Genomic DNA, 13,496 nt, shown 5'->3' with positions numbered 1-13,496 from the left:
ACAAGTTGCTAGGGCCCTAGTTGATGCTGTTCCCACTGAACAGCTGACTCATTGACTTATCATGTTAGCCCTATCCATACTGTCTTTATGTAGGTGTGTGTGTGTGTACCTGTAACATGGAGTGTGTGCAGCCAGTCGCAGCATGTAGGTTGGCCGTGCCCTGCAGAGATTCGAAGATCCCAAAGTGCTGAGGCGTAGATTCAGAACAATCTGTCTGAGAAGTGCTGAGAACAGATTACCTGCAGAACACCTCTCTCTCTCTCTCTCTCTCTCTGTCTCTGCTTACCCCGTGGGCCTGAATACTTCTTCCACCACTGGTCAGGGAAACGTTTTGCTTGGAACTAGGCTTCCTATTTAATACTTCACCTAAATCCTCAGAAATCATCCTCTGGGCACCATGAAACGAGACGCCAAGTATCATGGACATATGGCTGGCTGCTCAACAGACGGACTGACGGGAGTGAAACAGGGGAAGCTGGAAATATGAAAACATACAAAGCCGTGTGTCTCTGTCCTGGGAACACAGAGTGCTGCTGGTTTTTTTTCCACCACACCGGGCCGTTAATGGCACTCACCTGGTACAGACGGCAAAAATAAAAACCAGCAGAGAGAACTGGTGCTTGCAGCTTGACCCCATGTGTTTCTGAAACTTTGATATGGAAAACAGGGTGAAAGAAAAGTTTGTTTGTTTGTGTTTGTTTGTGTTTTGTGTGTGTGTGTGTGTGTGTGTTGAGTTCATGCCGTTGTTTGGCAGATGGGTCTGAACAGCCTGAGAACTTCACAATCTGGGCTTGATTTGTTATCAACACGCTCACACACACTTTGTTCCACACTTGTCCTCCTACTCCACTGCTGCTCAATTCAACACACACACACATACACACTGGCCTTTCTATATCTGTGAGGACAGTCTCTGACATAATGCATTCCCTAGCGCCTCACCTAAACCTTAACCATCACAACTAAAAGCTTCACACCAACCCGAACCATAACCTAAACCTGATTCTAACCTAAACCAAGTCTTAGCTCTCAAACAGCCATCTGTAGCTGTGGGTGTACAGCGATGGTTTCGAACAAAAAATTGTCCACACAACCACATAAAGACATGGACACACACACACTAAACCTCCCTCCTCTCACACTCTCACTGCACTGACAAAGCATTTCTCTTTCTTCTGTCCTCTAACCTGTTGTCTCATTCTTTTTCTCTGTCTTTCTTTTGCTCTCTCGTTTTCACAGACACCCACAGTTTCTGCCGCTCTTGTAATATTTATTTGTCTGTCTTATTACTTAGAGCGTCAGCGTCTTAATTCAATCATCGGTGCACCATGCGAACGCCTTTAGAGAAGCAAGGACCAATCAGACCTCCAGACTCTGGGAACTGATAATTCCACCTACATATTATGCTAATATAACAGAATTCGGTTTAACTTTGTTTATTTGACCAATTCCAGTTTACAATTTTACACTTTGTTATGCAAATTCTGACGAGATCTTCATAGGAGAATGTGAAGAAATCACAACTGAAATGCTCCGTAAAAGTATATTTATACAGCATTTGCTCACTTATAAAGTAATACAGTCCTTGTTCATGTTATTGTAAATACACCTGTGGTTTTTCTGCGATGACAAAATGTCAAAATAACACAAATAGAAAATAGAAATCACATCAAACAAAGGAGGAAATACTTGTGTTTGTACATGCTGCGTGCCCAAGTACTGGTGTATCAGTGTGTTGTATTGCTGTACACACTGGCCCTTAGCCAACTTTAATTTAACTGGAACAGAAGAGCCGACCTGAGCCTTTAAGTTAGAAATGTGGGAAAGAGGTGAACAACTGATAAAGAGATCTGACAGAAGATGAAGAAGCCTTTTTTTTTCTCATTGGACTTTTGATGTTGTCTCTTCAGACAAGTATGAAATCTTTGTCAGCACTTGAAATTCTCGCCTCTGTTTTTCCTCAAAGCAAACAAAGGCAAGTTGTGGAGAAGTGTGTGTGTGTGTGTGTGTGTGTGTGTGTGTGTGTGTGTGTGTGCGTGTGTGTGTGTGTGCGCGCGCGTGTGTGTGTGTGTGTGTGTGAGGAGAGGGCTGTTACAAACTTTGCTGGTGGGAGTACATGATTACAAACTGTAAGCTTTTTATACACTTACCCACATTTCAGCGAAGACCCTGTTTGACCTTGAGAAGATGGCGAGTGATGTGCTGCCATGGTAACCGTTAATGGATGTGTATGTGTTCGTACAGTATGCATCATTTACTCTAACTGTGGACACGCCCCTCTCTTACCGATTTGTGACTCAGCTCAGAGATATGTTTCCTTCCTCATCCTGCAGCCTGCTGCAGGTTTGCACAGTAATGATAACAATGTACTATGTCAATATCTCACATCTGTCAGAGAGATGCTGATATCAAACATGATGGCAAGTTGACAGAGGATCATTTTGACTTCCTGGTAAAGTGTCCCTGACGTGCACATAGAACCTGCTTTCTCTTTCCTTTATCAGTAAAGTAATGGCGTTTCTTAGCCACGGCAGTGACGTGGCTCTATGGATGAGATGGCGTTCATGGTTCCCAGAGGATGGATCCTTATGACTTTATTGATTTCTGATATTTCCTTTAACTCTATAGTGAGGTTGACATTTTAAGTTTTCTGTGAAATGTCTTGAAAAAAATTTGGGACAAACATTCATGTTCTCCTTCGGATGAACTTAAACAACTTTGGTGATCCCCTGACTTTTCATCTAATGTAGCGTCAGTGTCTCGATGCCTAACATCCATTTTGGACTTTGTGCCACTGTTTTACTTTAGCTGATATGATACCTGGTTGTGTTTGTGCACCACAGTCATGTAGCCTGTGTGCTTCCTGGATGCATGTAGACCTGGATTTTATGCTTTTATGTGGAATAAAAGTGACACTGTAGACACGTAAATTTCATTAGTCAAATATTAGTTACCAGAAACATATTTTTTTCTGGGCTCCCCTTAAAAATAATGCAAAAGCACCATAAAAATAACGTTTTATTGACTTTAAACATGGATAAAAAGCCACTGTGTCAGACCTTTAGATGGTTACTGTACTTTTCAAATTATTCTGATGTCATGAGTTGTAGTTTGTGGAAAACCAGACAATGCCGTGAGAATCAGTGTGCTGCTCAGTGATTGGTCAGTCAGTCTGTGAGTGACGTGAAACCCCCCCCCCCCACACTCCCCACATAGACACACAGGTTACAACATTTACTGGGTCAGCATTACCCTGAGTGTGTGTCCTTAATCAGATTTACTGGTCAGAGAGAGAAAACCAGAAAACATCTTCCCTTCTGTGGGAGTGTTTGTGCTTCTATGAGTCATTCTAATTCAGTTTAGTAATGATTTTGTTATCTGTAACGTCACATTTCCACCAGTGCTTCGGTTCTGTCTTTGTAAGGACTTTTCTGGAACTTAGCTTTATGAAGACAATGCATTTTAACATGATCTTTTGTGTCTTTTGATGTTTTCTCAGCCCATAAACAGCCACAACGTCTTTAAACTGATTTTACTGTAAAACATGACCATGACGAGATTCTCACACAACGGAAATTTGTGTATAATCAAAACATAACATGCACCTTGATCACACATAAGAGCCTTCAAGGGTGTCTTACACACTCTTAACATAGCTCACCCACCCTGTAATTGTAGTGGGGACACAGGATGTAATTATCATGTGTCTGTGTGTGTTTGTGCGTACTGTCACGTATCTGTGTCCATTCAAAGAAGTGTTTGTGTACATGGAGTGTGTGTGTGTCTGATGATTTTCAGAGAGTGTGTGTTCTTTTACAGGGTTTATCCTATGTACTTATTTACAAGTATATACTTGCGTGTGTTTGTGCACGTAGGAAGTGTCTATTTACATGTTTATCAGTGCGTATGCTCAACTGTATATGTGTATTGGTGTGTCTGTTTGTGCGTGTATAATTACCACTTTTCACTTGTGTGTATTCATTCAAATGATGTGTGTGTGTGTGTGAGACTAACAGTTTTCAGATAGGGTGTGTTTGGTTATTGATGTGTATGTGTTTTCACAACTGTTTTTATTGTGTGTGTATGTGTCTGACTGTGTGTGTTTTTGCATTGGATAGTGTGCGTGTATGTATTTGTTAAGTAGTGTGTGTGTGGGCACTGCTGGAGCGTGTGCGTTTTTCGGACTTTCAGATATTGTGTGTTCATTTATAGTTGTGAACGAGCTTTTGTATGTGTTGTATGTGTGTGCTTTCATGTGTGTTTGAAATGCCTGTGTGTTTTTGCCTTTAAAAGTGTGTTCATTGCTGTGTATATCAAAATATTTAACATTGTGTGTGTGTGTGTGTGTGTGTGCGTGTGCGTGTGCGTGTGCGTGTGCGTGTGCGTGTGCGTGCGTATACATAAGTGCCAGAGTCACAGAGCAGGTCGGTGTTTTCCTCACTCATAGTGAGCGTCGCCATGGTAACGGCACTAGCAGCGCAGTGTGAAGTGGAGGAAGAGCTTGCGGTGCTCAGTGTGATGGAGAGAGATAGAGACTGGTTTCAAAGGATTACACGATTGGTCAGACTGGTTGATGATGTCACATGTTTGACTGATGATTTAATGTGTCTCTTCATGCAAATTTAGCTCTAGTTAACCCTTTAATTATGGTCATGTAACGCACACGCATGTAGTGCGACATTCCTTGCATTAACGGGCGTGTCTGTGTATTTAAATGTAATTATCAGTTCAGGGCCACAAGAGTTAATGATCAAATCGAAACCAAGGAAGAGCAACGCAGAGGCAGAGAGAGCAGAGGGAGGAAGAGAGGTGCGTGTCATACTGAGCATGCTCTTTGTGCTAACTTCCTGCTCTCTTCTTCCTGACAGAAAAGACGGTTCAGAGAGGCCGGTGTTCAGCGAGAACGAGAGGAAGACGAGCAGAGGAGAGGCTCAGCTGGAGAGGATTCACTCCAAACTGAGGAATTATTACGACGTTCAGACTGAACCCTGCTCGGTGGATTTTCCTCTTACCTTTTTTTCTCTTTTTTTTTACCCTTCTGTGTTTTTGAAAAAAGGAGTCATTCATTGAAACAGACATTAATTTTTTTTGTTTGATGGTGAGAATCTTGAATATTTGACTCCGACATCTGCCTGGGAGATGAAAGACTAGCGTTTTCTTCTTTGTGAACCTTTTGGCAGACAGATTCGAGAGAAACTCGAGGAGCTGAGGGGAATTTTCACTTTGAACTTGGGCGGTCTCTTTTGTTTTCTGTTTTTGCCTTTCTGTTATCTCACTCTGTCTTTTCCTGATAACGTTTCGCTTGTCATAAAAGGAAGAAAAGGACGTGACAGACTGAAGTTTCTCTGCCAGGAGCCTGAATAGTATTTGAATTCCATTTTGGTTTTCACAAGGGGACAAATCCTCCTTTGTGTGTGTGACTGAGTGTGTGTTTGTGTAGATCACTGTCCTTCTGCGATACATTAACGTTTATCAGGGGACAAGAACCAGCCCTGTGTCTCTCTTCTGGGAAAATGGGATCAGAAAAGGACTCAGAGTCGCCTCACTCCTCGGTGAGCGGCGTCCCCAACCCTAAGTGCCGTGCGGCAGGCAAACGCCAGGGCCGCATCTCCTTCCACAGCCTTTTCCACAGCAAACGGGGCTCTCGGGGCACCAGGGGCCCTAAAGGAGCAGCGGCCACCCCTTTATCCCATCATCACCAACATCACCACACACAACAACAGCTCCTGCCTTCTGCCTTGAGCTCAGCGTCTGCCTCAGCGTCTGCCGCAGCCTCTGCTACGCCCACTACCACAACCACCACAGCCGTTACGACTCCCCAGGATGCTGCCTCCAGCACCCCATCAAAGCCACTCTCCTCCAGCCAGCCATCCCTGGGTGGAGCCCCTTCCTCTGGGGAGGCCAACCTCCTGGAGTGCCCCCTGTGCCTGGTGTGCCAGCCTGCCGACCAGCTCCCCGAGCTGCTGGGATGCAGCCACCGCTCCTGCCTCTGCTGCCTGCGCCAGTACCTCCGCATCGAAATCACAGAGAGCCGAGTCCAGCTCAGCTGCCCGGAGTGTGCTGAGAGACTGGCCCCGCGGCAGGTGGCGGACATCTTGGATGATGCGGCCCTGCTTGAAAAGTATGAGGAGTTCCTGCTGCGAAGGTGCCTCGCCTCTGATCCGGACTGCCGATGGTGCCCAGCGCCTGACTGCGGGTAAGAAACTGTCTATTGACTTTATTCAAAGTGCCGATCGGTTCATCTGCTTGTGCTTCAGCTGTGTTTATTTCTGAACACGTGACCTGACACTTTTATATTCTGTTGATTATTTTTGTGATTAATGTAATAATGACTTTGTAGTTAAGGTGACATCTTCAAATTTCTTGTTTCGACCATCTGACAACCCAAAACCCAAAGATATTTGAGTTGCAATGAAGTAAAAAGATGGAAAAGTGACAGCTCCGATAGAACCAGAGGATGTTTGACAGTTTTTGCTTGAACTATAATCAACTTAAAGTTTCAGTACTAATTCAGTGAAGTGTATGAGTATGCTGAGGACATTGTGGCCAGTCCTCATAAGAAAAAAGGACGATTTTCGTGTTGGACTAGGGATTAGAATAAACTGGGTCACCTAGATTATGAACATCATATCAGGTTAGAGTAAGTTTCCAAGTTTTTGGTTTGGGCTCATCTGTGCAGGGCTTAGGCTTTGATTGTTTCCGTCTTCCTGTTTCTGTGATAATACAAAGTTATCTGATCCGAGATTAAGCTGACAGATGTAAAGTAGTTTACGATCACCTATCTACCTCACTGGTGTGTCCCGGAATTGAAATCAACTCTGTTTCCCCCCGAGGGAATTCACCTTGTGCAGCTAATGAAAACAAATAAGTAACTGTGAAAAAAAAAAACAGAAACTAAACTGGTGTGAATGAGACGAAAAGCGAAAATGTAGCAAAGCCAGAGGCCTTTCTTTTTCTATGACAGAGAGTGTTGCCAGAAGTCATCGAACTTATTGTTGTTGAGGATTAGAAGGCTGGATACATAAAAAGAATTAGGCTGTATTAAAATTAAAATGGAAGCAGTGTCCGCTTTAACATCTGGTTTTGACTGAATGAAGTTGTTGATTATTATCTCACCTTAGTTCATGGAAACTTTTTCTACAGGTTTACATTGTGCCCACTAACCTTTTCTGCATCACTAATAAAAGGAGACCTGTTTGTATCATCACTATCAGGCCCGCGGTTGTAAAATCATTGTCTCTGCTTGTCTTTTCTCTCATTCTCTCTTCCTCTTTCTCCCTCTTTTTCCCTTTCTGACTCACCAAATCACTTACTCAGTTGCTGTTAGGTTATTTCCGCAGTCTTTCTGCTGTAATTGCCTGGATTTCAGATGAACGGTATTGCCTCAGAATCCACACAAATGGCTGTATTTCTCTGTCTGGGCTGAAAGAACAGGAACCAGTGTGAGCTGGTTAGAGAAATACGGGCTGAGGAAGTTGAATTTGAAAGTGGAGGAGAGAAACTGTAACTGGGTTAGAGGGCTGTTAGCTCGCCCTGTGGTTAGAGGAGGGGAGCGTCAGATGGGTTTGGAGGTATAACAGCTCTCGTCAGGTCTCTGGAACAAATGAGAGGCGTTTGTTTCAACATAGAAAGCAAGAGTGATTCATTGTGTTTGTGTTTCTGTGTGTGTGTGTGTGTGTGTGTGGGAAGGTGAAATGCAGATATTCAGTGATATTTTTCTGATGTGGTTTCGTACAGTAATGCTGGCGCTGTCTCAGGGGAAGGCCATAGTGTCTGTGTGGTATCTTTGCATAAATCTGTCTCTGTGTGCCTGTATGTGTGTACTTTTCTGTTTATTCCTGTTTGTCCACAACAGTGCGTCATCACGCCCCTACATGCAGAACCTATAGGGCAGAAGATTTTTTTTTAATGTTTCCGGAAGATTCAACAGGTCTGTAGACTGTGGCACTTGTGTCCACTGTTTTTTTTTTGTGGCATCACAGGAAACACAACAGGTCCTTGTGCACAAAGTTGACAGTTTGACTTGAATCAGGTCGGGTGTTTTTTATGTCAGCAATGTTTCAGCCAACGGCTGTCACTGTCAGGACCATATGAGTGCTGAGTAACTGTGAACATCCATTTCTGTTTTTATAGTTCCTTGTTTTGCTATGTATTCAGCTAAAAACTGAGCCTGAGCATAAATCTATAGGAGATGAGTGGGATCATTTTTATTATATGTATTGTTTTAGAAGGTTTACGTGTGTTTATGTCTCCGTGTTACTGTCTCTCTCTGCACTGAGTGAACAGCATGATTATACTTTGTGCTTTCTGGCCAGCCCCCATTGACAAATGTAAGGATTTTAGGTTTAGGTTTGGAACCGCGGGTAAGTTCCCGGTAAAGGTTGCAGTTAGTCATGTAAGTTTTGAGTGTCATAGGAGGAGAGGTCGACTGCTGACCTACATACTGTATTTACCGGGCCGATCCCCTGTCTGACGCCAGCAATGACTCAAAATCAGACAAGTTGACTAAGTCCAAATTACTATTCACCACAGACAGCCGGGGCTGGAGACAGAGAAACAGCTCTGTAAACACACACACACACACACACACACCTAGGAGCTGCTGGCAGTTTCACATTGTCTGTTACTGGAGAGCAGGCTTCCACAGAAACAGTGCAATAAGTGTGAATTTCTTCAGTATTATTGTGTTTAAAGCTTCATCTCAACCCACTTGTGGGAGAGTTATGTAAATGTGACCTGGTTTTTTGTATGTAATCTTTTTTTTGTAAATGATAAGACCTTACCCTCCTAATGGGTAAACACAGAATCAGTGTAAATTCAAAAATGTAATGGTTGCCTATTTATTAATCATCAGTAATATTCTAATTCTAAAAATCAGTTAATGTTGCTTTATGTTCTTGTTTCCAGAAAATGTTTCCGTAACCGAAGTTTAACTACAGAGTACTAATAATAACAATAAATATATAAATAAATAAAATAGGATACGTATTTCCCAGACTGCCAAACAATTCCTCAGTTCCTTGGCAAACATCATGAAACATGACGCTGTTTCCTGAGCTGCGGGCCTTATCCTGGTAAGCATCGGAAAAGGTCACTGGAAAAACACCATGAATCGAGAAGAATTTTTCGCACCACTTTAGATCGATATCTGCAGACAAAACACTTCCACTGTACACGGAACAAGAACACAGTCTTTTGGTTTCACTGTTTTCTTTTTTTTTTTTTTTTTTTTTACTTAATCACAAAAGAAAAAACTTTTGCCCGGAAAAATCTAGAATCTGATGAATCTGTCTGACGTCCCCTCTCCACCCTCTTCACCTCTGACCTGCGGCCCTCGCCCGGCCAATGAGGTCCCAGTCTGTATGATTGTCAGAGCAGAGTATCCAGTGAGAACAAAGAGTGGCCCTCCGCCGTCTCCTCTGGCTGTCAGTTGCTATGGCGACTATCGATGCCGCATAGAGGGAGCGTTGCCAGGGGTAACAGGAGTTGAGACTTAATTAAACAGATCAATACGTACTCACTGGACCTGGCGTGCATGTGCGTGCGTGTGCGTGCGTGTGTGTGTGTGTGTGTGTGTGTGTGTGTGTGTGCCATTGTTCTGGATTTTGTGCTTTGCTGCCGACTGGCACGTAACGCTCGTGTTTTTCATGTTTCGTTGTGAGTGAGTCAGACTGATGCACGTAGAGTTCTTTGTGGTGTTAAATACAGCCTGCTATTAGTTTGCATCTGTGTGTGTGCGTGCGTGTATGTGTCGCAACGTTGCATTTACAGGCTCAGCATGATTCCCAGGTGTCTCTCAGTGGAGCTGAACACTGACTGTCTGTGCACGTTTCCTCTCAACACGCAGCATGTCAGCACTCATAAAACTCCTCCGCCTTCTCATCCCTCTCTTTCCCTGCCTCTGTCTTGTTTGCAGTTTGCATTTACATCTCGGCTCATGATCTCGCACGCCCCTCTTACCTTCCTCATATCTCCTTTTGTTTTGCCTGTTTCTGACCCTCTCTGTTTTGTCTCTCTTTCTGCTCTCCCATCCTGGAAATGTCAGGCCAAGTGGCTCTCTGTGCTGCATTAGAATCCACCAATCGTGAGACAGCGTTGACGTGGGATGCTCTCCCTGTCAAAAGCTGCGGTGAAGCAGAGCACAATCGTTTTTTTGTAGTTGTTCTTTAGCCATGCTAGCAGCGCGGCAATGTCTCTCGGATGGATTGCCGTGAAATTTGGTACCAAGAAGACAAAACCCCGACAGCGGGCAGCTCCCTGACTTTTCTTCTAGAACCACCATGAGGTTCACGTCTGTGGTTTTGAGTGAAATGATGGATAGCCATAAAATCCATAATCCATAGATATAAATCCCGGTGTGACGCCATCGAAAACACAGAGGATAGTTACCGTTTAAATGATAAGAACTTAGACAAAACAGGGGTTTTCACAGGGAGGCTAGAGTGAGTTTGGACGCAGGGAAATGGTTAACAAATGGGCTGTCTTGTGAAGAGCTTGTTCATTACTCATTTGACAGTCTGCTGCTCTGTTTCTGTTTAGGCGAGCTTAAACCAGAGCGCTGATGTTGCAGAAAAAACAGCAAAACTGGCATCCCGTGTGTTTTTGTTTCCCTCACTTGGATTGAAAGTTTGTATGATTATCTAAAAACTCAGTCAGTTTAGTGACCGTTTGACCTTTGAGGCCAGTTGAAAACACTGTGGATAGTTTAAAAAAAAAGCATTTGTCTCAGCGTTATAGAAGAACCTCGTCTGCATTTTGCGGATGTATGTTTTAAGACAGCGTTGGTGGCTAAATCCTCACAGACGCAGGGGGAAGTGTCTCTGCAGGAATGCCACTTCGTGTCTCATCTTGTCCCGAGAAAGCAAACTGTTGTCTCCTCTGATATCCATTAATTTATTCAGTTCCGAGAACGGGCCTGTCACGGTGTTGAAAGAGGTGGTAATGAGGGACATGTTGCGGCTGCCATGCTGGAGGGATGCCAAAACAATTACAAGTTTACCGTGTTATCACGTCTTCCACGCTCTTCTTCCTTTTAATAGCTTAACTTGGAAACTGCCTGAAAACTGGCAGCGTCTTTGTTTTGTCAGGGTTGAAAAAAAAGGCAAAAAGTGTTAAAATCCCTGCCTCCTTTTATTATCACTCCTCCAACATGTTTACTCCCACTTAACTTGGTGGCAATGATTTATGACAGGCCCCCATTGTGATTTCCCCAGTGATTGACAATCTCTTACATTTCAGTTTTTCTCCCTCTCTTCCATTTCCCTCTTCGTCCCTTTTGTTAAAAAAAAAATCCCACCATTTTTGCTATTTCTGCTCTAAAAGTGCGCCGGCTGAACTTCTCTGCACAGAGATGGAAAAGTTAGTGTGCTAGAGTTTCAGTGAGGATTTGTATATTTCATGAAGTTAACGGAAAAAATGTGTTTGAGAGAGTACTCTCGGCTTTTCGCTCCACTACGGAAATTATGACGTTTAGGTTTTTGCGTTTGTTTGTTAGCAGGATATCAAACAAAAACACAAGAAATTTCCATGAAATTTGGTGCAAAGTTAAGCTAAGAGCTACGGAACAACTGATTTCTTTTGTTCTTTGGTTTACTGTTAATGTTTCATTGAACACAACGTCTGTGTCAGGCTCTTCAGGATCGCTCCATCACAGCTGTGTATTCACACACCTCACCACTGCGAACATCCTGCTCCTCCCTGTCTCCTTTCTCTTGTGAAATCCATATTGATTGACCTCATCCCGTCTCTTTCCCCTTCTCTCTCGGTGTTGTTACTAAGTGATTACTCCATTGATCAAATCTCTCTCCTCTCAGTCTATAGAGAGCTTTCAGGCTACGTAATGTGCCTATTAGTGGCCATATTGGAGTTTTTTTTTTCTGGTTGGGTTCACGGTTTGCAGGATTTCTAAAGTTACATCTCAATGATGTAACATGTTGCCAAACATGGTGGCTTGGGTTTTGGATATTTCACTCAAGTGTCCGCAGTTGCAAGGAAGTGTCGCAAGAAGCAGACACAGAGCACTTACTGTATTTGAAACAGCAACGAGGAAAAAGCATCAGAGGTTAGGTGGGTTTTGACCACCAAAGAGCGGAGCGACTCTGAGAAATGAGCGGAGGGACAGTGGGGAAACTGGGAAAAAATTGGTTTTCCCAGTTTTCATGCCATGCAGGTGGTGTAGAGTTCATGTGATTGAACTCACCAGCTGTGAGTGGCTGCCCACAGTTTCAGGTGTGGGTGTTGAGACTCAGAAGGATGGAGCAGCCCGTTTGGATCAGCAGTACATATTTCATTTAATTCAGCGTCAATATAAAAAAAATCTTCTTAATTTTGCTGTAGGATTGTCAGTCATCGCTGCGTAAAGATCAACCTCTGCTGCCTTTTTCTGTTTTCATAGTTTGACTTCTTGAGTTACCACATTACTGAACACTCGACTCCCTGTCTGTCACTTTCACTTAAGGTTTGCCGTCATCGCCTCAGGCTGTGCCAGCTGTCCCAGGCTGGTTTGTGGCAGAGAAGGCTGCGGTGCTGAGTTCTGCTACCACTGCAAACAGGCCTGGCACCCCAACCAGACCTGCGACTCTGCCCGCCAACAGAGGGCACAGTCCCTGCACACCCACAGCAACCACTCCCCCAGCTACACGCAGGAGCAGGGGCCCGGTGAGTACCTGGAAAACACACAGACACTCAGCCTCCCCAGAGACGGACTGAAGCGAAAGTCAAACACAGATGCCACAGTTTCCCACACACACATTGTGCAGGTGTGTGTGTGTGTGCAGACATAAACACAGATAAAATCATCTCCCCCAGCATTTCCGACCTGAAAATATACTTCACACCTCTGAGAACTCTGTCTCTCTGTCTCTGTCACTCTTTATCGCATGTCGGCCTCCTCAGTCTGTCAGGGCGCTGAGTCAAACCCGTCTCACGACTGTTGTAGCAGCGCCCCAGCGTTCCCACCGCTGGGGTAAGCATCCAGCGTTCAATCAAGCATGAGGCGCTATTTATATCACAGTTTCACCACTCGGTGCTTTGATGGCTGCGGCGCTGTGCATCCTGTCACACAGCATTTTAAAAATTTCACCGTAACATCGCTCCGTCTAAACTCACAGATTCTCAAAAAGACATGTTGATTAAATTTACTGACTAAAGTTCTGCACAGTGCGGTTTTAGTCCTCTCAGTCAATAAAAAGTCAGCCACCTCAGCAGTTCAACCACAGAAAAAGATATGAATAGCTCTGCTCTGTTGGTCCAAAGACATGCAAAGACAGTATGTTCCCTTTTGGGTTTTTTTTTTTTTTTTAGCTGTTTTTAAACTGTATTTGAACAGTCATGCAAATAATCAGTTTAAAATTAGCTTCCTAAAGTTCATCCCTTTTTTTGACATTTTAAAACACTGAAGATAAAAGACAATTTTGCTCACAAAAATTGTAATTGAATCGATGAGCCGCTAACTGCTCACGCACAAGACATGCAGTGGTGTCTATAAAATAATACAA

General features: G+C 43.7%; 1 protein-coding gene across 1 annotated transcript in view; it reads left to right on the top strand.

Moving 5' to 3' along the window:
- The window catches only part of rnf19b (ring finger protein 19B), a 29,429-nt gene that overhangs the window by 7,642 nt on the left and 8,291 nt on the right, over positions 1-13,496 (top strand). The window contains exons 2-3 of the mRNA XM_041054163.1: positions 4,869-6,196; positions 12,458-12,657. Coding sequence (XP_040910097.1) covers positions 5,514-6,196; positions 12,458-12,657 — 883 coding nt within the window. The 5' untranslated portion in view covers positions 4,869-5,513. The remainder of the gene's footprint in view (positions 1-4,868; positions 6,197-12,457; positions 12,658-13,496) is intronic.

The sequence above is a fragment of the Toxotes jaculatrix genome, chromosome 13, assembly GCF_017976425.1.
Source record: "Toxotes jaculatrix isolate fToxJac2 chromosome 13, fToxJac2.pri, whole genome shotgun sequence".
Lineage (NCBI taxonomy): Eukaryota > Metazoa > Chordata > Actinopteri > Toxotidae > Toxotes > Toxotes jaculatrix.
This window is presented reverse-complemented; position numbering and strand designations above follow the sequence as displayed.